Source organism: Zea mays, chromosome 7 (genome assembly GCF_902167145.1).
Source record: "Zea mays cultivar B73 chromosome 7, Zm-B73-REFERENCE-NAM-5.0, whole genome shotgun sequence".
NCBI lineage: Eukaryota > Viridiplantae > Streptophyta > Magnoliopsida > Poales > Poaceae > Zea > Zea mays.
In genome coordinates, this window is record NC_050102.1 from 179,585,386 (window position 1) to 179,610,491 (window position 25,106).

Genomic DNA, 25,106 nt, shown 5'->3' on the forward strand with positions numbered 1-25,106 from the left:
TTCTTCGATATATGTTTTCACAGTTCCATCCGAAAGCCATTAAAAGCAGGTCTAAGGGTGCTTTCAGTTTTGCAATGTGAGAAAGTCGACTTTTAGAAAAAGCTGCTTTCTAGGTCTAACCCTTTGGTTGGCTTTTGGCTTTTAAGGGACAAAAGTCAAAGCTAAAATCCAAATCAAACACACCCTTAGTCTCTCACAGTAGTCTGTCTCGTTCTGCCTAGCGCTGGTCAGATTGCAAACGCGACACTACGGCTGCTATACAATCAATCGAAGGGAGAACGTCACCTGAACTGATATAGCCAATGCAGTTACATGGCGGACTGACTCCAGTATTATAGGACCCCGTTCTCGTTAGTTTTTTTTTTACTAAAACGCGAGAAATAAAAAATAATGCTACTTCATTTTTTAACTCACGTTAGGAATAAAAAGAACGGAGGGAGTAAAAATGCTTTGTTGCTGAGGATTACATTATAAAAAATCAATGTTTGGCACAGAGAACAGTATGGTTGTAAATACGCGCAGGTCTCTCGAGGCTGTTGAAAGTGGCTATATCAGATCATCTCAATAGTATTTAAAAATTTTATGCTCTAAATTATCATTTGGAAGGTCATTTATATAAAAACCGTGTTCTATATTTCTTTACTTTTCGACAGGTCTTTTATATCTTATTTGTATTCTAGAGAGTTATTCTCGTGTTATCTTTCAGAGTACAAGATGACTTCCAACCACTACCTACTCTCATACCACTACCTATTTTTTATTTTTTTAAGACGTAATTTTTAAATTCAGACGTAGTTTTCGTTGAAAAGATGACTTCGAATAAAAAAGTTGTCAACTACAAAAATCTATAACTTTTCAAGATTTACAATGTTTATTTTGATTGTTTGGTCATTTGTTCATGTCACATGATGGTTCTAACAATATACATAAATCTTATATATCTCTCGTAGTTTATGTCATAAACTACGAGAGACTCGTAGTAGTTTATGTCATAAACTACGAGAGAGATATGTTTTATGAACAAATTTATTTTTATTTTGTCATATGAAGAAATGTTTAAAATATAAATTATACATCATGATGAGTTATATAAATTTGTAGTTGAAATTTTTTCATTTAAATTAATTTAATTTTTAAATTGTCTTTGCCTAGTGTTGAAAAAAAAACACTAGGCAAATAGCTCTTTGCCGAATGTTTTCTTTTACCAAAGGTTTTTTGTGTGGTACTCCGCAAAGAGCTTCTTTGACGAGTGTCGAAAAAAACACTCGGCAAAATATTTAGTACTTGACAAAGAACCAATTCTGGCAGCGCCTTATGATGATATACAATTTGTGAAAATATCAAATGCACCCACCCCTCCTACCCCATGCGATCTTTCAATTGACGCCTTTCCGACTCCTGTCTGTCTGATTAGAAGTGTTCCTTTTTCTCCGCGATAAAAAGAGTTGATCTACTATCTACACCCTCTCTACCACGTGTACGTACTGCCTAATTGAAGGTTTATATATTCCTCAGAAAAACTCAGGACCGGCACAGTGTGCGTGAGCCTAGGGTAGGACAGGCCGTGAGCCAAGCCCAGAGGGAAATGAAAAAAAACTGGGCCGGACACATCATTAGCATTATTATTAGAAGATATATATAGTTCCTCTATAAATAAATTATAACCAATAAAAAACACCTCAGTCTGAACCTCCTAATGACGTAGTCCTAGTCCTATGTAGAATCAAAGCGTAGAGGAGCTCGTTCCACGCGTCCGGCACGCCTGGCAGGCACCAGTGGCTGCAGTCGGCCGCCCTCGTCGTCACCTGCTCCTGCGCCGCCGCCGGCGACGGGAGGCGGACGTTGTACACCGACGGGTGGCCGTCCCGCCGCTGCGCCGTCATCAGGGTCACGTTCAGGACGTGCATCGTCGCCAGCTGCCGCTTCTTCGCCGCTTCAATTAAAGCCGGGCTCGGGTTGAGCAGGCCCGGCCACCGGTGCAGCGCGATCCTCGACGTGTTCAGCTCCGGCGCCGTCTCCCTGACACACCCACCTCCACCACCGTTTGACGCCCTGCACGCACGCACGCAAGCACACTCGTATGTTCAGCACCAGCTACAGCTATCGCGGCAGCTACTATACGTCAATGCAAGTCCGAGCACGAAGCAAGCAAAGCAATGCAATTAAGCTGCTGCTCGTCGATCACATACGTGTAGTGTGTAATGTAATGTAATGTACCGGACGTACCTTACATGTGCCGGCGAGTATGTTCGTAGGACGACCAGCGTTTTTGTTGTGTTCACTTCCTTTTGGACCCATTTCTGCAGCGTGTTCAGCGCCCTCTCGTAGGCGTCCTCCACGCTCATGTTGAGCCGCAACGTCTTGCCGTCCTGGAAGTAGCATCCTCTTCGTTACGTTCCACCACACATACAATCAGTCGGTCAGTGCGGGAGAGACAGATGTAACAAATTAATTAGAGCGTGAGCGTGACACAGTGCGCGCGTGCTTACAACTGCTGCAGCCTCTCGTGGTTCCACCAGTGTCCCGTGTTGAACACCAGGACGTCCGCGTCCTTCCACCGGGGCGCCATGGCGTCCATGGAGCCCAGCCGGAGCGCCGTGGCGACGCGCTTCGGCGAGTGGCGCGGCGGGCGGCCGCGGCGGACCAGGTACGGCGACCGGTAGTGCTCCACGGTGCAGTTGTAGTCGCGGAACCGGAAGGAGAGGAAGCCCTTGCGCTTGGTGATGGGGCTCCCGTTCTCCTCGTATATGCTGGCGCCGCCCGGGCTCGCCTGCTTGTCCCTGTCGTCGGCGACGGCCGAGGCCAGCATGCACAGCATGGACTCCCACTGGTTCCGCCCGATGGAGTCGCCCACGAACACCAGCCGCCGGTTCCGGAGCATCTCCAGCAGCCTCCTCGCGTCGAATCTGATACGCATACACACATCAAATATATATGATGCATGCATATGCTTGGGACTTGACCACGACCACTTGGCAGTTAGGAACCTCGGCAGCGCGCAGCGCCTCGGCCGCCATGCCCACTCGGCGTAGTCGCCGTCCGGCCTGCCGTTCTCCCTGCACCGGAACCCCTCGTCGACGAACGGGCACTGCCCGGGCCCGTAGAGCCGCTCGGCGGCGCCGCGCAGCAGCACCCACTCCCCGTCCACGGACATGCTGTCGATCAGGTCGTCGTCCTCGTCGCAGTACCTCCCGCTGCCGGCGCCAGTTGCCCTCGTCACGAGCGCACCCGCGGCCTCCCGGTCCCGGTCCGGGCCGGCCTCGAGCGTGAGCCTCGCGGCCCCGCCGAAGCCCGTGGAGAAGGCGGCGGCGACGAGCAGCGAGAGCGAGGAGAGCAGCACGCAGGCGGCCCACAGCGCGAGCTGGTCTCCGCCTCCGCCGACCGCCTGCGGCGGCTTCGCCCTCCTCCGCGCGCTCGCCATCTCCATCGTCGCTTGCTAAGCGCCGCGGCGGCGGCGGCGGCGGCTACTCATTGCTGCGTGCGGCATGGCACGTGTAGCGCGAGAGCGCACTGGGCGGGGACGGCCGGCGGCGATCGCGTCTGCGTCTCTGTGGCGGCCTTGTTGCTGCCGTTCTATTGTGATGGAATGGAGTAATGGACCCACTTGCAAGGGCGGTTGTTTTGTTCCCTCTTTGCCTTGTTGGCCAATGCGGAAGAGAAAGAGCGGAGGCCAGGCCCAGGCCGGCTCTGGCTACCGAGCGACAAACACACCGAATTTTTTATATTTTAGCCCTTCCTCAGAAAAAAATTCACGTTTGGACCTTAGAAAATTTTAATGTCATTTTTGGACCCTTTACTCGGCGCCATAGCCAATGGCGCCGAGGTAACACAGCTCGGCGCCATAGGCTATGGCGCCGAGGTGCGTGCTACGCTGGCCCAACCTGAACGACGTGGCGCCAACGTGGTATCGAGCTCGGCGCCAAGATCTATGGCGCCGAGCTCGGATATGTAACAGCAAAGTATGTCTAGCTCAGTCGGTAGAGTGCAAGACTTTTAACTTTGAGGTTGTGGGTTCAAGCTCCATCGTGGACGTATTTTTTTATCACTAATTTGTTTTTTTGTTGTCTATATTTTTCGTTTATGTCGCTGATTTGTCCGTCTAGATTTATTTTTCATCTAGTTTTTTTGTTTTTGTGACCGATTTATTTATTCATCTAGATATTTTTTTTGTTTTTGTTTTTGTTTATTCAAACTGCGTGACGCAAGTACCATGCACATAAGTAACCCACCCTATGGAAGTACAAAGTACTTTATAAAATCATCAAGTCACTGTTTATTTATACCGGACTCTAATTATAATCTTTTTGTTTATTAAGTATATTTATATTTTGGACTCTAAAACTCCAATAATCTAATGTATTCGAAATTATACTTTTTAATATTAATTAAAATTTATCATTGTACATCACTACTAATGTAAGATTAACACAATCATTTGTTTATGATATAAATATTTTTAACATTTTAAATGGTGTACTTCTGTTTTTAGTATATTATTTAATGTTTAAAATCACTTGTAATTAGCGAGAGGACGGAATCAAGCTTAAGCATGTGGGGTTTACAATGCACCAAGGGCCAGACGGATTATTCAGTACTATTAAACAAAATGTAATAAATAAATCAGTCGCAAAAGCAAAAACAAATCAAGATGAGAAATAAATTTGGACGGACAAATCAGCGGCATAAACGAAAAAACCACGATGCACCATAGCTAAACCGGTGGCCGCTAACCAATGTAAGTACGTTTCCTTAAGCTTAATAAACGAAAAAAATATGCACGGATAAATAAATCAGTCACAAAAACAAAAAATCTGGATAAGAAATAAATCTAGACGGACAAATCAGCGACATAAACGAAAAATCTGGACAACAAAAAAATCAGTGTCAAAGACAAAAAAAAAAAGTATGAAAACATGCCTATCATGGGGCTTGAACCCACAACCACAAGGTTAAAAGCCTTGAGCTCTACCAACTGAGCTAGACAAGTTTTGTGTACATAATAGAGCTCGGCGCCAAGATCTATGGCGCCGAGCTCGGTTCCATGTCGGTGCCACGTCGGTGCCACGATGTCCGTTTGTGCCAGCGTAACACGCACCTCGGCGCCATAGCCTATGGCGCCGAGCTGTGTTACCTCGGCGCCATTGGCTATGGCGCCGAGTAAAGGGTCCAAAAATGACCAAATCGGTGCCAACACCATGGTTTTGCAGATCAATGGGTTCTAGAATTATAGTTCCTTAGTACTGAACATCCAAAGAAGGCCTTAGCAGTATTCAAGTTCTATCAAGTTATGAGGCAAGCCATTAAGAGAAAAATCAAGAAACTACTAGTGAACAGGAAATATGAAAACCATAATGTTGCCTAGTATATTTGGAATTATGGGAAAAAGGAAATAGAAAAATAGAGAAAATCAAGTTGCTTCATTCTCAACAAAGAGCATTCAAGTTCTGGAAAAGATACAATACTTACGGCACAAAAACAGCATTGTACTCTTGCTCAAGGCATATGACACATATGTCCAACACTAATTGATCTTTTTTACTGTTAGGCTCTGCGTCTGATGTACCTTTGCTCCCTGAAAAAAATAAGACAACATAAATTTTAAAAATGACAATTACTAATAATACAACATATCAATATGTAAGGAAATCACCTTCAGCTTCTCTAGCTTGCCTTTGTGCTGCTGCATTAAGAACCCTATATGAGTAAAATAGTATCAGAATCTTCAGCGCTCACTAAAGCCTTGATATGCAATCACATGCATTAGTGTTAGTCTGGGTAACAGTAACACTAAACGCAAATGGAATCTCTTAGCACTGGTATTAGTCCCAGGCTTAAGAGATGCAGATTCGATAACATAGATCTGGTAATTCAGCATGTGATTTAGCCTCCATCCCCAACACCCGTTTCCCATCCACCGGCTTGCTCCTGCTCGACTATCGTCCTCTTCTTCCCCTTCCAGCTTGGCATTTTCAGCAGAAAGAGAGACCTGGCGGCATGCCCCGGATGAGGTGGAGCTCCTCACTTCTATTACCTGCTTGATTGACCCTAACACTGGAAGCAATGTTTTCAAGTCGGACGACTTGCTGGTCGTTCTGGCTGACCGACTTGGACGATTAATCACGACAGACCACTTGAAAACATTGCACTGGAGACGACGCCACATTTGGGGCCAACAGACTTCGCTGTCATAATCTCTACTGTCGTGGCCACACAAAGGGGATTCACCTCTGATGGTCAGTTGGTGGACGACTAAGTGCCCCTACATTGCAATGGGCATACAAACACGCATGACGCAGGTATGGCCGAGCGCCCTCATTGTGTCCTTGCGCTACCGTGGAAACTACCTCAGCGCCCACAGAGCCATAATTGTCGGCCGACTGACACACGCTCGACACAAATGCCAATCGAGGTCATCGTTAGGCCAAAAAATGGCCCAACCATGGATGTGGAACAAGTCCTCATGCTTCGCCAAACCATTGGTGTTCGTGTAGGCATGAAGCACCCAGTGTTGGAGAAGCAAAGGCCTTGTCAGTATTAAGATATGCAACTTAATATGGTATCAAAGCCAGAGGTCATGAGTTCGAATCCTGGCTAGCGCAATTAAATAAAATAATTGTTGCTCGCTCCTATTCCACGTCTGAGACCGAAGAGAGGCTCAACATGAGGGGGAGTGTTGGAATATAATATTAGTGAATTGTCCACCTCCTCCTATCAGTTTAAGCTTTTGAGTTGAACTGGTTAGTGCATGCAACTTAATAGTCAGGTTCAGTCCAGCAGGTACTACGGTGGCGCCACTCTGCGGTGTCCCGACCCATGTCCAACCTGCTTCAGAATGGCACGAGAATCTAGGCATCTGCCCAGCCCTCCACATCCTCTGGTGTGGTACGGAAATCCTCAGTGGCAGGAGCAAAGCATGTTTAAGGGCAAGCTAGGCCATGCCCCCCCTGCCCAAGTTGTTTCCCTTTACTAAATAGTAATGTCTTTACTGTTCATGCATGATTTACTCAACTGTAGAGACTAGCCCATCCAGATACTCTGATCAAGCTCCGCCACTGCTCGGTTGAGGCTTGACCCTTCTCCATCTAATCTGAGTTTGTGCACGTAGGGATGGACACGAGTCCGCTTGAGTGAGTTTATCTTAACCTCGCCTGATGGCGTCCTTGTGGATGCACTCCTCCTTTCCTCGGTGATGACCTGACGTACTGGCAGTGGCTCACTTGCTTCTCATTCATGGCATTCTCACTCTCCTCCGGGGTGGCGCAAGGACCTCTAGTTCTTCTAGTCTGATGCAGTGCATAGTGCATTGTGGGTTGCAAGATGACAATGTGACAGATCTGCGATTTCCAGTCCAATGTGGTGCACATGGTGTTGTGAGTTGGAGGATGATGACGCGACAAACTCCTAGGATCACATCGCCAGCAGCCTTTGGATTATACTTGGATTGTGGATAGGGGAAGTTACGACATGACTTGCAAGAGGCAAGACACCTAATTTGTCTAGGCTTAAGAACATACAATGTATTCACCCAATGTCCCATCACCCTTTTGTATATTCTTTTCCAATTTCATGTGACATCTACAAAAGTTTTAAGCTATTTACAAGTTGCACATGTGGGGTTTATTAAATAGAAAGGCATAAAATGATTACAAAGTGCTTGCATAATAAATCTTAATAGCGCAAATCACTTATATTCCATCCATGGCCAAAAATGAAAGATAAACCTCTTTAAAAACCTAAACACTGGTTTGAGGAATCAAACCATTCTCGATGATGTGGTGTTTGGTCCATTCCACAAATTTGGTGGAATGACCCCATTCCTCATACTAGAATTAATTATTAGCTTGTGAGGTATGAGGTCATGGTTATCAAAGCAATAAAGCGAGGTGTGTCGACTGACTACCGGCTTATGCGACTTAGGCGTGAGGCGAGGTGATGCCTTACGACAATCCTACAGTAGTATAAAAGCATGGCATACTTTGATATTGACTCTTGATGTTGTCAATTCTAACAAATTAGCATCTAGCCAGTAGCCACAATACTTAAAGCAATAGCAGTGGAGTTGACATATAAAGAGTACGTAGGGAAGGTGCAGCCTCCAAAAAATAAAGAAAAGAGGCGCACACTGCAAAAGGTGAAGAGAAGAGGAGAAAGGCACGTAGAAAAAATATGTCGTTTTTCTTACTTGTGTGTGTGGCGCGATGTTACCTTAACCTTGGACTGTTATGGGGACTGACAAGTCTTGTCTCCCCTATTGTAATTTTCTCCTTAATGAAATGACACACAACTCTCATGCATTTGTTCAAAAAAATGGCTCTTCGGGGGGGGGGGGTGGAGGATCAGATTGGGTGGGATGCTCCAGCTCAATGGCAGAGGCGATGGCAGGTGAGCTCACAGGCAGCTCCTCACTGGTTGGTTTGTTTCTCCCACACACTCGTTTTGCGCTCTGCCTCTCCTAGACACTTGTTTCCCTACGCACCTGCTCTCTCTCGGTTTCCTTCATGCCGTTTCTCCGCCCAGAACAGAGGCTACACCATATGGCACACACCATGAGCGATTTGGAATGAATCTGACACCAAAGACAACTCATCCATAAGGCGGACGCCATACAAATCTAAGGCGAGGCATCTGCTGAGGTGTCAAGCACACAACGCTTTGGCGCTTAAGCGAGGCCTTCATAACACTGAATAAAACGATGGTGCATCAACCCAATCCATTCCAAAAACCAAACAAAAAAGGATGAGTGAGAAGATGGACTAACCCATTACCCATCCCTCAAAACAAACACCCTATTAAAGAATGTTACTACATTTCATTAGAATGTTCTAAAAGGAAGTGATGTAAGGAGTTAGGCACCTTTTTTGCAGTTCATGCCGCCGTCTTCTTTCTAGAAAATGCTGTAGTGCACGCTTTGCAAGAAGGAAGACACCAAATGTTGCAAAACCCATGGAAGCAATTCGGTATAACCTGCCACAAACATGATACTAGCATAAGATGCCCTAACTAAGAAGTAACAACCAAAAATATGTTCTAACAAATTTTCCTACTTGGCCCATTTCCCAAGATTCACAATAAGTTGATCAATGCTCTTTGATGATGCATAAAAGGGTCCTTTGTGCGGTCGCTGAATTCGAATAGTTCCAACATCATCTTTAATGGCCTGTTCATGTGATATAATAATAATATAGAACAAAAGGAAGAGACAAATATAGACATGCCAAGAAAAACTAATGCAACACAGCACATACCAATGGATAATAGAAATAATACCTCACCAACAACTGTCAATGAGGTTCCAGTTGGAAGAACCCTTTCAGTTCGCTTTACTCCCAGCATCTATAGAGATAATTGTTTAGTCACTAATTGTGTTTCTATAAGTATTAGCACTGTTGAAGATGCGATTAGACAAACCTTCAACCCTTGTAAATAATCTAGAGTTCCACGTACAAGTGTCCTCCCTGATTCCTCAAAAACCTCACTGGCAACAGTTAAAATTAAACCAGCTGCAGAACGAGCACCGACCACATAAACACGTCCAGTTCCATCATCCTAGTGATTGTTTAAAGGTTAGAGAAGCATCCCAGTTGTAAACTGCAAATAAAATTATTAAAAATGATATCATTTTTTGCATGAAGGGGTCCATATAGCAAATCTGGAAGCCAAATTCATTTTCATCATGAACTGTAACTTGATAAACATTTAAATAAACATTGACATATCTGATGCTTAGAATTATCATCCATTTGGGACAAGATCATGTACAATATCAACACTACCTAAGCTAGGGGCTAATTTAAGGTTTAAGCCTGGCCAGCAAGAGCTAGCATGGCTGGGGCTTTGGAGCTTGTAAGCTGAGTTTATCCACACAAGTGAAATCGTAGCTTGCCAAGAGAAGACCATAAACTTAGTTGTAAAGCCAAATTTGCATAAATTAGTGATAGTTGGAGCCCAGGCTAAATTGAAAGTCTTATATTTGAAAAAGCAAAGAAAATCACAGTGTAATAGCTACAGCAGTTATTTACCAGATACCATGGAACCTCTTTGCTAACAGAAAGCATCACTGCCGAATCTTGAATCCAGGATCCGGCATCATTGTGCTTCAGGAAGTGTTGCTCTGCCTACAAAAAGAAAGTTCAAGCAGAAATAAAAATAAGATACAAATTGCAGCACACTACCCATCGTAATAACAAAAAAAAAAGAGAATGAAATCAGTAGTTACCGTTTCTTCAACAATTACACCTCTCATGCCGCTTTGTTGGCATATAAGTGGTGTGTCTGAACCAACTCTCCCAGAGATGGCAACTACAAGTGGTAGGACCTTACTTGCAGTGTCCAAGATAGCAGCTGTTCGAGGCAGTGTAGACATGTGAAAAAATAATATCATTGATACACTTAAACAATCAAATGACCGATAAATTCTGCACAAAATATACACCTAAACTAAGTTCTTTTATATACTTATTAAGCAACCAAAACACAAGACTATAATTCTTTGTCTTGGTCATATACTGAGAAAATCTACAAAAGCTTTAATTGCCAAATATGACCCCCGCTGATATTTGATAAACTTATCCTGTTTGCACTTTTACTGAGAGCATAGATTAGTATCCATTAGGAGGTCCTGGAGATCATCACACTAAAACCAACACAACCACATGACAGCACTCTGGTGTTGCTAACCTAAGAATCTGCTACAATTCTACCAGGGAACAAATCCACATGACAGCACTCTGGTGCTGCTAACCTAAGAATCTGCTACAACTCTACCAGGGAACAAAACCATACGACAGCACCCTGGTGCTAACCTAAGAATCAGGAGAACTAATCTAAGCTCAGCTCAATGTAGAATAAAAAAGTACTACTAAAAGCTTTGCCTGCCTTTTTCTTTAACATTACACACTTCGTTTTCACTATCATTTAGTATAATAGATGAAATCAAACAACGAACTTTCGCAAAGGCTGAATACATTATTAACTAACCAAAAAATAGACTAACCAAAAACCCTAGCCCGTCACAAACTGACCTAAATCCTTCATGCTGCCCGCCCTCGCCACCGACCTCAGCACCTCCGCATCACTGGGCACCAAACGACCATAATAAAAACAGCATGAATCTAGCTGAACTCGCACCGAAAAAGAAAGAAAAAAAACATGCGAGAGATCGGTACCTTCCGCTGCTCCTCCCGAGGAGATACAGCGCAGCGGCGCTGAGACAGCACCCCACGCCGCCCCACGGGATCATCATCGCGCTGCGGATCGCAGACGAGAATAGCGGCGTACGAATGGAGGCGGATATTTGCGCGCCAAACTATTATTTTCCTTCCCCTTCCTAGTCTCAGCCTCTCAGGCAGCGTGGGGAGTGGGGGAGAGGAAGAACCGAAGAAAGCGGAGGAGGGGCAAAGAAAGGAACTGGATACCAGGATACCTACCAGAAGCTGAAACGGATTCCGCGTCATCGAGGAGAGTGGATCCACACTGTCAGGTACGCTGACTAGTGGGGTCTGCACTCGCCACCGCTACTCCAGTGACACGAGGCTGTATTGGCCCCACAGGAAATAGGGGAGAGCGAGCTCAGTCGCTGCGACGTGGGGACAAGCCACCATGCCAACTCTACTAGCTCTCTCACTGCGTGTCTGGGTGGGGTCCCGCAACAATTACAGAGAGAAGCAGGGTTGCCTAGGGTTTTAGAGCAAAGGCGGGGTCTCCGCGGCGGCGACGGCGAGCCATGGAGAACACGAAGCTCTCGTCGGCGCTATTCGCCGGGACCCACTTCGACCGCAAGCGCTTCGCCGCCGACTTCGCCCGGTTTCGTAAAGGCCCGGCTCTCCCATCCGCCGCCACCCCCTCCGCACCGTCCCCGGAGAAGAAGCGGAAGCGCAAGAGCGGCAAGGCAAAGGCGAAGAAGAATAAGAAGAGAGCCCAGGATGCGGCGGCCGCCGCCTCGTCGGGTATGGTTCGCTACCGGTTGGTTGGCTTGCTGCTTGGTTAGTGATTGCGTTGGTAATGGTTACTCAATCCTGGCGCATGTGCTGTGCTCTGCAGATTTTGTGGAGGGGTTCAGCGTGTTCAAGGGATTGGCTGATAATAATGCGGAGCTGCGTTCTGAGAAGGTGGATATGAGGAAAGATGATGATTCGGTGGCTGTGAGGAGACGGAAAGAGATTGAGAGGGAATTCGAGGTAATTGAAATTTTGCAACTCATTTGTGTTGTGTACTACATGACGAGTAAAATACAATTCCGGTCATTAAACTTGAGTCAATATATCAATCCGGTCCATTAACTAATGAAGTATGCCAGTTAAGGGTTCAATCACTGTTTATGTTCCTATTAAAGTCCTATCGGGCCAAAACACGGGACGGTGCGCTCCCTCGTGAGTCATGTGCCCCTTTGAGCTCCTCTGCCACTGCCACCTCAAACCCGGCGACTTCTCCGATGCTGTGGCTGCCACCCACCGGCCCCATGCCCTGCTGAGCGATGCGGCCTTGCGGCGCGCGGTCCATGTTGGTGCCCAGCAGCTTCCAGATGGCCCATTCCCTGCCATGGGCTGCCATCACCTCACCTGCGATGCCGCAGTGGCTCCTGCACGCCGGCACAGGAGCACCAGTGCGGCCGCCGAGCCCTCCCGCGACCACTATGTGCCGTGCCACACCTCGGTATTAGCTGTGCCACGTCGCCGCCCAGCCTGACGATTGGCTCTGCGTTGCCGCACTTCGCCAGCACAGCCGTGGCGACCTCCACCTCGCTGATCGCAGATAGCGCCGCCTCTGCGGCACCATTCTCAACGATCCTTGTGGCGTTCTCTCGCTCGGCTGACAGGCACAGGGGCGCATGAGCGCATCCTCAGTTTTGGAGGGGCCGTGCGCGCGAGCTGCACAACACATGGGTTGCGGCCGAGCCGGTGGCGGTACGCGTGGACGGCTGCCAAGCTGAGGGCGGTGGCCACGGCGTTCTCCTTGGCGTGCCACGTGGCGCTCGAGCCCATGACATGGCAGAGCGCGTCTGCGGCGCTCTCCGTGTGCATGATGCGCTTCTTGTTGGCCTCCAGGATGGAGAGGTTGAGCAGCGTAGTGACGACGTTGAGCTGGAGAGCTGAGTCCTCAGACAGGAGCAGCGGCACGAGGAGCCCGATGCATTTGAATTTTGTTTTGGAAAATTAGATGGCATAAAAGCTTGATGGTCACCATTTAACATTTTCATATATAGAGGACTTGTCTGCGCCAGAAGCAGGCCGACGAAGTCACCAGAGTTGAGTCCCAGGCTGCTAGCGAGCTGCAGCCACCTGAACGCCAAGCTGCGTGTGCTGTCGTCGGTGGATTTGACAACTAGGGACTGGATCATGCCACAACCAGAGCTAGGCTGATGCCGTTCAGGCTTCGTTAATCGTGATATTGCCTGTACAGTGTACACGTGGATTCTAGACATCACTTTCCTGTACACGTACGTGGGTTCTAAACATCATCCATTGCTGAAGCTAATGCAGGTAGCACAACATGGTCTGTTGGAAGCTGCCCACCTCACCCGTGGGTGAGGGTCCTGGAAAGAATTCAGCACCATCCCAACAACCTGCTCCGTTTTCTTAATCATCACCTTAGCAGAGCCCTCTGCAATCTGAGCTATGGTAACTTGTGCCGCATGGCGTCTCTTCCAATATTCAGAGGAGAAAAACGATGGGAACAACTCAGCTGGCATAGACAATCATATTACCACCAACAGCAATTGACAGCCGGTCCAGACACTCATTTGCGAAAACATAGCTTCTCGTCTCCCCAGCGTCTTCCTCCTCTGCACTGTGGCATGCCATGCTGGTTCATCCTGGACATCGAGCAGCATACTCATGACTCATGAGCACCGTAAAACGTACCGAGGCAGCTTCCGCATCATCTCAAGCACTGCACTGCCAGAGACGTCGTAGGCCAGCGGCGTGCCAGGAGCTCGTCCACCAGCAGGCTCTGGATGGCATCCACCAGGCCGTTGAGTGCTGGCCTCCACAGCTGGGAACGTGCCGTGGTGCAGCGGCGTGCGCTGGAGCCGCGGGTCGAACTGCCCAACCATGGACAGCAGTCGTGCCTCAAGCCGTGAGGAGTGTGCGCTCCGTGTCGGTGTCCGCCCCACTACGACCGCGAAGCGCGGCGGCTGCACCTCTATCTAGAATGGTGGAGTCGAGGACATGTCGGTGAAGAGGAAACGAGGAGAGGAGGAGACACCTACCTAAGTGGTTCAATCGGGTCTGTTTCAATCCGTTAGGACGTAACAGAAACCAGAATAGTGATTGAGCCCTTAAGTAACATACTTTATTATTTTATGGACCGGATTGACACAGGGAGACAAGTTTGAGGACCAGGACTGCAATTTACTCACTATATGACATTCTTATCCCATTTATGTAAGCAATTGCTCAGTTTTTGTTGACCTGGATAATCACTCATGGAGATCTGATTGTTAAAAGTCTTAGTGTCCTGAAATTTGGGGAATGGCACCCTTCATTACCCTGCTTGAATTGACTGTTTTGTCTGGATAGCAGATAACTGGGGTTTGATTTTGGTTTTCCCTTTGCAGAGAGCTGCAGTTCTTCGTAAGAGGTTTGATATCCACATTGCCGGGCAAAATGCTCCAGCACCACTTGAGAGCTTTGAAGAATTGATTTCAAGGTTAGGATTTTCTACCATAATAGGTCAGCTTCAGATTATGGTTATAATGGAACCATTTCAGGTGGTTAAGCTGACTTCATTTTTGCAATAGGTATGGTTGTGATTCTTATTTGGTTGGAAACTTGTCAAAACTTGGTTTTCAAGAACCTACACCAATTCAAAGGCAGGCCATGCCCATTCTTCTTTCGGTGAGTGAGTTTGAACTCTGTTTGGATTTAATACTGTTGCCTGAGAAACTCTCGTAATCTTTTAAGCCCTTAAGGTGTTTTATCATTCCTTACTTTCAGGGTAGGGAATGCTTTGCGTGTGCACCTACTGGTTCTGGCAAGACATTGGCTTTCTTGTTTCCACTTCTTATGAAAATTAAGGTATGTCTTTATAGTATTGCACTATAGTGTCCAGAGTGGTCAATATGACTCGATGGGTTTTGTTCTGATAGCCAGGATCAAAAGGTGGTGTTAAAGCCGTGATTCTTTGCCCAACAAGGGAATTGGCTGCACAAACTGTGAGAGAATGCAAGAAGTTGGTTAAGGGGAGGAAGTACTATATTAAATTGATGACCAAAGAGCTGTCCAAATCAGGGAATTTCAAAGATATGCACTGTGATATCCTTGTTTCCACCCCTCTTCGTTTGGACCATGCTGTGAAGAAAAGAGACCTTGATTTAAGTAGGTATGTGAGCATAACTTAGAATATTTTCTTGTTTTATTTTCAACTGCTATTGTTTTCACATAAGCGATGTATTGATAACCACTTCTGGCAGGTTATTTTCGTTTATGTTTAATTGTTTGAATCATGGCTGAAACATGGTGTACCATTTTCTAACATTAAAAAAAACAGATTATTGCACACGTGCAGTTTGTAGCATTTCATAAAAAATGATAACTTGTAGGAGACTACAATTCTTCGTTTGTCAAATAGAGTTCTGTTTGTCAGAAATAGTACAAAGTCTTTGATTTCTTTATTTTTATTTAATTAATTTGGGAATCATAATTTCGGAAGATCAGTTAAGCTGCCCTTGATCTGTTTTCCAACTCACCTGTGTTTTCTTGTTATTTTAGGACTAACTAGTGAATTGTTTCTTTCCACATTGTAAAGCATAACCAAAATAACAGAACCTCCTTTGCAGTGTGGAATACCTTGTCTTGGATGAATCTGATAAACTTTTTGAGCTTGGATTTGTTGAAGTGGTTGATTCAGTTGTAGAAGCCTGTTCCAATCCTTCAATAATTCGGTCTCTGTTCAGTGCCACTTTGCCCGATTCAATTGAGACTCTTGCACGCACTATAATGCATGATGCCATTCGAGTCATTGTCGGCAGAAAGTGAGTTTCTTCCTCTAAATATGGACCTAAATCTTGTCTATTTTCTTTGTTATTTCATCACTTTCTGTTCAACTTATCAGGAATTCGGCCTCTTCACTGATTAAGCAAAAGTTGATTTTTGCTGGAACTGAGAGGGGAAAGTTGCTAACTCTTCGCCAAAACTTTCAAGAGGTATGTATTAATCCTTCTCGGGTTTTGTATGTGTTCCAAATATCCAATGCACTTTCAGGGTTCCAAATGATGGGTAAACAAAGGAATGCAAATGTATCTGCATGGAATTTCACATGTGAATTGCAGTTATTTGAAGTATAAAATACTGTTGCTGCACGAATTGCATTGCTAGCGCTGAGCTAGCCCTCTACAGTTCCATGTACTACTATTTATGCACTAATAGTGGCACAGTGCACACATAAGGATAACAAAGTCAGACATGGACATAGGGCACGTTTGGTTCGTGGCTAACTATGCCACACTTTGACTAAGGTTAGCCGTCCGAATTGAAGAACTAACCTTAGGCAGAAATGTTAGGTAAAGTGTGGCAAGTTAGGCAACAAACCAAACATGCCAATAGTCTGCTGCTGCAACTATGTTTTTGAACATAAGAGCATGTTTGGAACGTGGGAATATTTTCCTGTTCCTGCTTTTTTTCACATGGAAATGAACTGATTCCTGTGAAACTGTGCTATTCTTGTGGCATTCCTGCATTCCAAGCAGACCCTAATATTTGAAAAACACTGTTATATATGAAGGGCACTAGGGCAGACAGAGCTGAAGGCTCCCATATGAGGGCTTGTTCGTTTTGCTATTAAACCATGTGGATTGGGTGGGATCGAGTCGGTTTAAATCCATAGCAAGTCAAAATACATCTCAATCCCACCGAATCCACTTCAATCCACATGGAATTGAAATAACCGAACAAGGCCTGAGTGAGGTCTAGGGAAGTGATAAACCGAGGCAAGTCTCCCCCGCAAATGCGGAGAGGCTGCTTCGTACCCACGATCTGGTGACTCAGTGAGACAGCTCTCACCACTGTCTCAGGCCTGCCATTCACTGTTATACATGAAGGTTTTTTTTAATGACGATATGTTAACTTATTGCTCATCAAAAATTTTTCTCTGAACTGCAGTCTCTCAATCCTCCAGTATTGATTTTTGTCCAAAGCAAAGAGAGGGCCAAAGAGCTTTACAAAGAACTGGCATTTGATGACATTAGAGTTGATGTAATTCATGCAGATCTCAGTGAGCAGCAGGTATAGCTTTGCATATTATTGTCACTGCTATATTTCAGAGACATCTTTCATGTTTTGTTAGAGTTGCGCTACTTGTGTATGAGGTTTACATGTTGTCAACATATGTTTCCTTTACTGCAGCGTCAAGATGCTGTTGACAATTTGAGAGCTGGAAAGACCTGGGTACTGATAGCAACGGAAGTCATTGCCCGGGGAATGGACTTCAAAGGTGTCGCCTCTGTGATAAACTACGATTTTCCGGAGTCGGCTGCTGCCTATATTCACAGGATAGGTAAGAAAGACATTTGGATTTGACTGTCGTGGCACTTGTGCCTGCACACTCACAATGTTGATGCCTGAGCTCTGATGTACATTTGATTGGCTCAATGTTGATTCATGATTATGAATGAAATTATATAGAAATATAATGGAATTTTTAGATTAGTTTCTTTTAAAACGTGGCTTATCATCGTGCCTGTTATGTTCCTTTCTTTGAATACTTATCAGATATAAACGTGCCCATCTTTTTCTTGCGCTAATTAAGTGATCCTTTAGTAACTTTCCAGTGACATAGTATTGGGTGCCAGTCCATGACCTCAGTTTGCATATGTGCAGCTGGTGTGGGCACCTTGTGATACTGGAATGACTTACAAATGTTTCTGTATTTCCTCTGTACAGGGCGATCCGGAAGAGCCGGTAGGTCCGGGGAGGCTATCACGTTCTTCACAGAGGAGGACAAGCCATTCTTGAGGAATATCGCCAACGTGTTGGTATCTTCAGGCTGTGAAGTGCCTTCCTGGATAATGGCACTGCCAAAGCTCAAGCGAAAGAAGCACAGAGTGGATAGGGACCCAATCTCCTACCTACCTGACGAAGTTTGAGAGCGGCTTGGTAAGATGCTCTATTTATTTATTTTTGTGGGGAGGGGGGGATATATAACACAGGCTGTCCAGAGTGGTACTTTAACCATGCACTTCCGAGAGGTGGCACGTTGGCTTCAGTTTTCCCTGTTTGAGCAGTGCACCGATCAGTTTGTTTAGCCACAACCCAAGACGAGGGATCAGTATATCTTTGTTAATTGGAGTACGTTACAGTTTGTGTGGACGATTGGTGGTGAATCCACAGAGTAGAGCAGCTCGTTTCTGTTTGGCCTAGCGTAGTCAGATTGCAATTAGGGTCCGTTTGGTTGGGCTGTGGCTGTGAAAAAAGTTGTTGTGGGCTGTGAGCTGTGGAAAAAGCTGCTGTAGGCTGTGAGCTGTTAAAAAGCTAAAACCGTTTGGTGGAAAGCACTAATAGTCGTTAAAAGTTCTTCGATATATGTTTTCACAGTTCCATCCGAAAGCCATTAAAAGCAGGTCTAAGGGTGCTTTCAGTTTTGCAATGTGAGAAAGTCGACTTTTAGAAAAAGCTGCTTTCTAGGTCTAACCCTTTGGTTGGCTTTTGGCTTTTAAGGGACAAAAGTCAAAGCTAAAATCCAAATCAAACACACCCTTAGTCTCTCACAGTAGTCTGTCTCGTTCTGCCTAGCGCTGGTCAGATTGCAAACGCGACACTACGGCTGCTATACAATCAATCGAAGGGAGAACGTCACCTGAACTGATATAGCCAATGCAGTTACATGGCGGACTGACTCCAGTATTATAGGACCCCGTTCTCGTTAGTTTTTTTTTTACTAAAACGCGAGAAATAAAAAATAATGCTACTTCATTTTTTAACTCACGTTAGGAATAAAAAGAACGGAGGGAGTAAAAATGCTTTGTTGCTGAGGATTACATTATAAAAAATCAATGTTTGGCACAGAGAACAGTATGGTTGTAAATACGCGCAGGTCTCTCGAGGCTGTTGAAAGTGGCTATATCAGATCATCTCAATAGTATTTAAAAATTTTATGCTCTAAATTATCATTTGGAAGGTCATTTATATAAAAACCGTGTTCTATATTTCTTTACTTTTCGACAGGTCTTTTATATCTTATTTGTATTCTAGAGAGTTATTCTCGTGTTATCTTTCAGAGTACAAGATGACTTCCAACCACTACCTACTCTCATACCACTACCTATTTTTTATTTTTTTAAGACGTAATTTTTAAATTCAGACGTAGTTTTCGTTGAAAAGATGACTTCGAATAAAAAAGTTGTCAACTACAAAAATCTATAACTTTTCAAGATTTACAATGTTTATTTTGATTGTTTGGTCATTTGTTCATGTCACATGATGGTTCTAACAATATACATAAATCTTATATATCTCTCGTAGTTTATGTCATAAACTACGAGAGACTCGTAGTAGTTTATGTCATAAACTACGAGAGAGATATGTTTTATGAACAAATTTATTTTTATTTTGTCATATGAAGAAATGTTTAAAATATAAATTATACATCATGATGAGTTATATAAATTTGTAGTTGAAATTTTTTCATTTAAATTAATTTAATTTTTAAATTGTCTTTGCCTAGTGTTGAAAAAAAAACACTAGGCAAATAGCTCTTTGCCGAATGTTTTCTTTTACCAAAGGTTTTTTGTGTGGTACTCCGCAAAGAGCTTCTTTGACGAGTGTCGAAAAAAACACTCGGCAAAATATTTAGTACTTGACAAAGAACCAATTCTGGCAGCGCCTTATGATGATATACAATTTGTGAAAATATCAAATGCACCCACCCCTCCTACCCCATGCGATCTTTCAATTGACGCCTTTCCGACTCCTGTCTGTCTGATTAGAAGTGTTCCTTTTTCTCCGCGATAAAAAGAGTTGATCTACTATCTACACCCTCTCTACCACGTGTACGTACTGCCTAATTGAAGGTTTATATATTCCTCAGAAAAACTCAGGACCGGCACAGTGTGCGTGAGCCTAGGGTAGGACAGGCCGTGAGCCAAGCCCAGAGGGAAATGAAAAAAAACTGGGCCGGACACATCATTAGCATTATTATTAGAAGATATATATAGTTCCTCTATAAATAAATTATAACCAATAAAAAACACCTCAGTCTGAACCTCCTAATGACGTAGTCCTAGTCCTATGTAGAATCAAAGCGTAGAGGAGCTCGTTCCACGCGTCCGGCACGCCTGGCAGGCACCAGTGGCTGCAGTCGGCCGCCCTCGTCGTCACCTGCTCCTGCGCCGCCGCCGGCGACGGGAGGCGGACGTTGTACACCGACGGGTGGCCGTCCCGCCGCTGCGCCGTCATCAGGGTCACGTTCAGGACGTGCATCGTCGCCAGCTGCCGCTTCTTCGCCGCTTCAATTAAAGCCGGGCTCGGGTTGAGCAGGCCCGGCCACCGGTGCAGCGCGATCCTCGACGTGTTCAGCTCCGGCGCCGTCTCCCTGACACACCCACCTCCACCACCGTTTGACGCCCTGCACGCACGCACGCAAGCACACTCGTATGTTCAGCACCAGCTACAGCTATCGCGGCAGCTACTATACGTCAATGCAAGTCCGAGCACGAAGCAAGCAAAGCAATGCAATTAAGCTGCTGCTCGTCGATCACATACGTGTAGTGTGTAATGTAATGTAATGTACCGGACGTACCTTACATGTGCCGGCGAGTATGTTCGTAGGACGACCAGCGTTTTTGTTGTGTTCACTTCCTTTTGGACCCATTTCTGCAGCGTGTTCAGCGCCCTCTCGTAGGCGTCCTCCACGCTCATGTTGAGCCGCAACGTCTTGCCGTCCTGGAAGTAGCATCCTCTTCGTTACGTTCCACCACACATACAATCAGTCGGTCAGTGCGGGAGAGACAGATGTAACAAATTAATTAGAGCGTGAGCGTGACACAGTGCGCGCGTGCTTACAACTGCTGCAGCCTCTCGTGGTTCCACCAGTGTCCCGTGTTGAACACCAGGACGTCCGCGTCCTTCCACCGGGGCGCCATGGCGTCCATGGAGCCCAGCCGGAGCGCCGTGGCGACGCGCTTCGGCGAGTGGCGCGGCGGGCGGCCGCGGCGGACCAGGTACGGCGACCGGTAGTGCTCCACGGTGCAGTTGTAGTCGCGGAACCGGAAGGAGAGGAAGCCCTTGCGCTTGGTGATGGGGCTCCCGTTCTCCTCGTATATGCTGGCGCCGCCCGGGCTCGCCTGCTTGTCCCTGTCGTCGGCGACGGCCGAGGCCAGCATGCACAGCATGGACTCCCACTGGTTCCGCCCGATGGAGTCGCCCACGAACACCAGCCGCCGGTTCCGGAGCATCTCCAGCAGCCTCCTCGCGTCGAATCTGATACGCATACACACATCAAATATATATGATGCATGCATATGCTTGGGACTTGACCACGACCACTTGGCAGTTAGGAACCTCGGCAGCGCGCAGCGCCTCGGCCGCCATGCCCACTCGGCGTAGTCGCCGTCCGGCCTGCCGTTCTCCCTGCACCGGAACCCCTCGTCGACGAACGGGCACTGCCCGGGCCCGTAGAGCCGCTCGGCGGCGCCGCGCAGCAGCACCCACTCCCCGTCCACGGACATGCTGTCGATCAGGTCGTCGTCCTCGTCGCAGTACCTCCCGCTGCCGGCGCCAGTTGCCCTCGTCACGAGCGCACCCGCGGCCTCCCGGTCCCGGTCCGGGCCGGCCTCGAGCGTGAGCCTCGCGGCCCCGCCGAAGCCCGTGGAGAAGGCGGCGGCGACGAGCAGCGAGAGCGAGGAGAGCAGCACGCAGGCGGCCCACAGCGCGAGCTGGTCTCCGCCTCCGCCGACCGCCTGCGGCGGCTTCGCCCTCCTCCGCGCGCTCGCCATCTCCATCGTCGCTTGCTAAGCGCCGCGGCGGCGGCGGCGGCGGCTACTCATTGCTGCGTGCGGCATGGCACGTGTAGCGCGAGAGCGCACTGGGCGGGGACGGCCGGCGGCGATCGCGTCTGCGTCTCTGTGGCGGCCTTGTTGCTGCCGTTCTATTGTGATGGAATGGAGTAATGGACCCACTTGCAAGGGCGGTTGTTTTGTTCCCTCTTTGCCTTGTTGGCCAATGCGGAAGAGAAAGAGCGGAGGCCAGGCCCAGGCCGGCTCTGGCTACCGAGCGACAAACACACCGAATTTTTTATATTTTAGCCCTTCCTCAGAAAAAAATTCACGTTTGGACCTTAGAAAATTTTAATGTCATTTTTGGACCCTTTACTCGGCGCCATAGCCAATGGCGCCGAGGTAACACAGCTCGGCGCCATAGGCTATGGCGCCGAGGTGCGTGCTACGCTGGCCCAACCTGAACGACGTGGCGCCAACGTGGTATCGAGCTCGGCGCCAAGATCTATGGCGCCGAGCTCGGATATGTAACAGCAAAGTATGTCTAGCTCAGTCGGTAGAGTGCAAGACTTTTAACTTTGAGGTTGTGGGTTCAAGCTCCATCGTGGACGTATTTTTTTATCACTAATTTGTTTTTTTGTTGTCTATATTTTTCGTTTATGTCGCTGATTTGTCCGTCTAGATTTATTTTTCATCTAGTTTTTTTGTTTTTGTGACCGATTTATTTATTCATCTAGATATTTTTTTTGTTTTTGTTTTTGTTTATTCAAACTGCGTGACGCAAGTACCATGCACATAAGTAACCCACCCTATGGAAGTACAAAGTACTTTATAAAATCATCAAGTCACTGTTTATTTATACCGGACTCTAATTATAATCTTTTTGTTTATTAAGTATATTTATATTTTGGACTCTAAAACTCCAATAATCTAATGTATTCGAAATTATACTTTTTAATATTAATTAAAATTTATCATTGTACATCACTACTAATGTAAGATTAACACAATCATTTGTTTATGATATAAATATTTTTAACATTTTAAATGGTGTACTTCTGTTTTTAGTATATTATTTAATGTTTAAAATCACTTGTAATTAGCGAGAGGACGGAATCAAGCTTAAGCATGTGGGGTTTACAATGCACCAAGGGCCAGACGGATTATTCAGTACTATTAAACAAAATGTAATAAATAAATCAGTCGCAAAAGCAAAAACAAATCAAGATGAGAAATAAATTTGGACGGACAAATCAGCGGCATAAACGAAAAAACCACGATGCACCATAGCTAAACCGGTGGCCGCTAACCAATGTAAGTACGTTTCCTTAAGCTTAATAAACGAAAAAAATATGCACGGATAAATAAATCAGTCACAAAAACAAAAAATCTGGATAAGAAATAAATCTAGACGGACAAATCAGCGACATAAACGAAAAATCTGGACAACAAAAAAATCAGTGTCAAAGACAAAAAAAAAAGTATGAAAACATGCCTATCATGGGGCTTGAACCCACAACCACAAGGTTAAAAGCCTTGAGCTCTACCAACTGAGCTAGACAAGTTTTGTGTACATAATAGAGCTCGGCGCCAAGATCTATGGCGCCGAGCTCGGTTCCATGTCGGTGCCACGTCGGTGCCACGATGTCCGTTTGTGCCAGCGTAACACGCACCTCGGCGCCATAGCCTATGGCGCCGAGCTGTGTTACCTCGGCGCCATTGGCTATGGCGCCGAGTAAAGGGTCCAAAAATGACATTAAAAATTTTTAAGGTCCAAACGTGAATTTTTTCCAAAAAAGGACTAAAATATAAAAAATTCGGACAAACACAAGGATGGAATGGAACTGACGAAGGAGTCAAGGAGTTGGCATCTGGCAGCGCCCTGCTGCTTCTGCGTTGCCCGAAACAAACATTACGATTTATTTATGAATAAAATTAATTAAACTCGTAGCCGGGAAAGAAAAAAAAGCTGCGAACACCTTAGAGAATGAATCGCCAGATGTCGTCTTCCCGAGAGACTAGCAGGCGGGACACCTCAAGAGTATGGTATGGTTACTGGGGAGTATAACAAGGAAACTCAGCTAAAGATGGCATGGGAGAGGTTTCTCCATGGGAGAATTTATGCGCACTACTATAAATGAATCTCTGATCTCTTGGAGTGTAATCTATCACCTGAACGGATAAAGGAACAACTTGGGGGGTGATGGTTTGAACACCATGAAAAATAAGGAAGTGAGTGATGACTAATCAATGGAAGGAAGGAGCGTGATATGCACAAGTAGTTAGGTGTTGTTTGGTTCAAGAAATGTAACGAAAATAGTAATTGTAATGGTTTACGTTCGATTACTGACGGTAACAAATTTGAATAGTCTGATATCAAATTTTAGTGTGGTATCTGATTACGGTTGAACTAAAACAAACATGATTTTAGTTAGACAGTGTCAAAGAAAGAAATAAATATGTTTTAGCTCTTTGATATTAGGTGTATGTAGAGAAAGCTTCAGTTAACATAATAAAAGTGTAAGATGCTTACTTTATAAACAAGAAGTAATTTATTCGAGGAAGTAGTTTGAATAAAGGAGTAAGGTGTTAGGTGGGTTATGTTAATAAATATGTAAAGAACTTAGGTATTTCTGTTGGTCTAAGTGTGCGTTCGGTTCCGACCAAAAATACTTACCTATTTTGTAAAAATTTTGATTAGCTAGAACTGGAACAATTCATGGCCTTGTTTCTAGACAAACAAACACACCCTAACTAGGATTATCCTATCCCGATCCTATCTTGACTGTCTCCTGTCTTCTATATTTAACGTACCTATTTTCATTAAATTTTAATTTCGTTTTCTACATCTGGTCCATTTGTTTTTATCGAATTCTGTTCTGGCTTGTCTACAAGGACATGTACAATACATATTAATATAGATCGGTCTAGCCCAGCACAGTACAAGCCCACTAAAGTACGACCAACTAAAATACAGTCTTAATTGTGGGTCGTGCCATGTTGGCACATAGGCCAAGCCATCGACCCACGACATGGCTCACAAATAGTTACGTGTGTCAGACCGACCCAAACGACACATGATGACTTAGTGTGCTAGACCGACCCATATATATACAACAATAATATATAAACATATGACCAAATAAAATTGAGTTGTTTTGTGGTTGTGGGTGCCTCATTA

At 45.7% G+C, this 25,106-nt stretch overlaps 3 protein-coding genes and 2 non-coding genes across 12 annotated transcripts; 1 reads left to right on the forward strand and 4 right to left on the reverse strand.

The window, feature by feature from the left end:
• Positions 1–1,586: 1,586 nt before the first annotated feature.
• LOC103637701 (protein trichome birefringence-like 10) lies at positions 1,587–11,308 on the reverse strand. 5 transcript variants are annotated; one of them, XM_035961178.1, is made up of 13 exons: positions 11,166–11,308; positions 11,022–11,074; positions 10,217–10,341; positions 10,020–10,115; positions 9,409–9,588; positions 9,268–9,333; positions 9,045–9,157; positions 8,854–8,964; positions 5,651–5,694; positions 2,988–5,572; positions 2,490–2,906; positions 2,232–2,385; positions 1,598–2,052 (listed from the first exon to the last, which is right to left on the reverse strand). In XM_035961178.1, exons 10-13 carry the CDS (start codon positions 3,425–3,427, stop codon positions 1,936–1,938), a joined length of 1,128 nt encoding a protein of 375 aa, XP_035817071.1. In that variant the 5' UTR covers positions 3,428–5,572; positions 5,651–5,694; positions 8,854–8,964; positions 9,045–9,157; positions 9,268–9,333; positions 9,409–9,588; positions 10,020–10,115; positions 10,217–10,341; positions 11,022–11,074; positions 11,166–11,308; the 3' UTR covers positions 1,598–1,935. The 5 variants fall into 5 exon arrangements, with proteins under 5 accessions (XP_035817067.1, XP_035817071.1, XP_035817069.1 ...); XM_035961176.1 differs by having other exon boundaries at positions 2,227–2,385; XM_035961174.1 differs by having other exon boundaries at positions 1,587–2,052; positions 2,227–2,385; positions 2,490–5,572.
• TRNAK-UUU (transfer RNA lysine (anticodon UUU)) lies at positions 4,915–4,987 on the reverse strand. Its single transcript has one exon. It is a non-coding gene; the product is annotated as a tRNA-Lys (tRNA).
• Positions 11,309–11,641: 333 nt separating the features above from the next.
• On the forward strand, positions 11,642–18,283 carry LOC100383059 (uncharacterized). Its single transcript, NM_001361944.1, has 11 exons — positions 11,642–11,945; positions 12,040–12,176; positions 14,555–14,646; positions 14,738–14,834; positions 14,934–15,014; positions 15,086–15,318; positions 15,776–15,970; positions 16,051–16,141; positions 17,097–17,219; positions 17,340–17,490; positions 17,877–18,283. The coding sequence occupies exons 1-11, from the start codon at positions 11,723–11,725 to the stop codon at positions 18,077–18,079; spliced, it is 1,626 nt and encodes a 541-aa protein (NP_001348873.1). The 5' UTR covers positions 11,642–11,722; the 3' UTR covers positions 18,080–18,283.
• Positions 18,284–20,101: 1,818 nt separating this feature from the next.
• On the reverse strand, positions 20,102–23,666 carry LOC109940862 (protein trichome birefringence-like 10). 4 transcript variants are annotated; one of them, XM_020541198.2, is made up of 4 exons: positions 21,492–23,664; positions 20,994–21,410; positions 20,731–20,889; positions 20,102–20,556 (listed from the first exon to the last, which is right to left on the reverse strand). In XM_020541198.2, exons 1-4 carry the CDS (start codon positions 21,929–21,931, stop codon positions 20,184–20,186), a joined length of 1,389 nt encoding a protein of 462 aa, XP_020396787.1. In that variant the 5' UTR covers positions 21,932–23,664; the 3' UTR covers positions 20,102–20,183. The 4 variants fall into 4 exon arrangements, with proteins under 4 accessions (XP_020396787.1, XP_020396788.1, XP_035817072.1 ...); XM_020541199.3 differs by having other exon boundaries at positions 20,736–20,889; positions 21,492–22,307; XM_035961179.1 differs by having other exon boundaries at positions 20,994–23,666.
• TRNAK-UUU (transfer RNA lysine (anticodon UUU)) lies at positions 23,418–23,490 on the reverse strand. Its single transcript has one exon. It is a non-coding gene; the product is annotated as a tRNA-Lys (tRNA).
• Positions 23,667–25,106: the final 1,440 nt, after the last annotated feature.

Bases quoted from the DNA above. Each gene is read 5' to 3' on its own strand.
- LOC103637701 (XM_035961174.1), bottom strand. From the start codon at position 3,427: ATGGAGATGGCGAGCGCGCGGAGGAGGGCGAAGCCGCCGCAGGCGGTC. The intron at 2,386-2,489 runs GTAAGCACGCGC...AACGTAACGAAG, and splicing joins CACGAGAGGCTGCAGCAGTT to AGGATGCTACTTCCAGGACG. The intron at 2,053-2,226 runs GTACGTCCGGTA...GCGTGCGTGCAG, and splicing joins TACTCGCCGGCACATGTAAG to GGCGTCAAACGGTGGTGGAG.
- LOC109940862 (XM_035961179.1), bottom strand. From the start codon at position 21,931: ATGGAGATGGCGAGCGCGCGGAGGAGGGCGAAGCCGCCGCAGGCGGTC. The intron at 20,890-20,993 runs GTAAGCACGCGC...AACGTAACGAAG, and splicing joins CACGAGAGGCTGCAGCAGTT to AGGATGCTACTTCCAGGACG. The intron at 20,557-20,730 runs GTACGTCCGGTA...GCGTGCGTGCAG, and splicing joins TACTCGCCGGCACATGTAAG to GGCGTCAAACGGTGGTGGAG.
- LOC100383059 (NM_001361944.1), top strand. From the start codon at position 11,723: ATGGAGAACACGAAGCTCTCGTCGGCGCTATTCGCCGGGACCCACTTC. The intron at 16,142-17,096 runs GTATGTATTAAT...TCTGAACTGCAG, and splicing joins TTCGCCAAAACTTTCAAGAG to TCTCTCAATCCTCCAGTATT. The intron at 17,491-17,876 runs GTAAGAAAGACA...TCCTCTGTACAG, and splicing joins TGCCTATATTCACAGGATAG to GGCGATCCGGAAGAGCCGGT.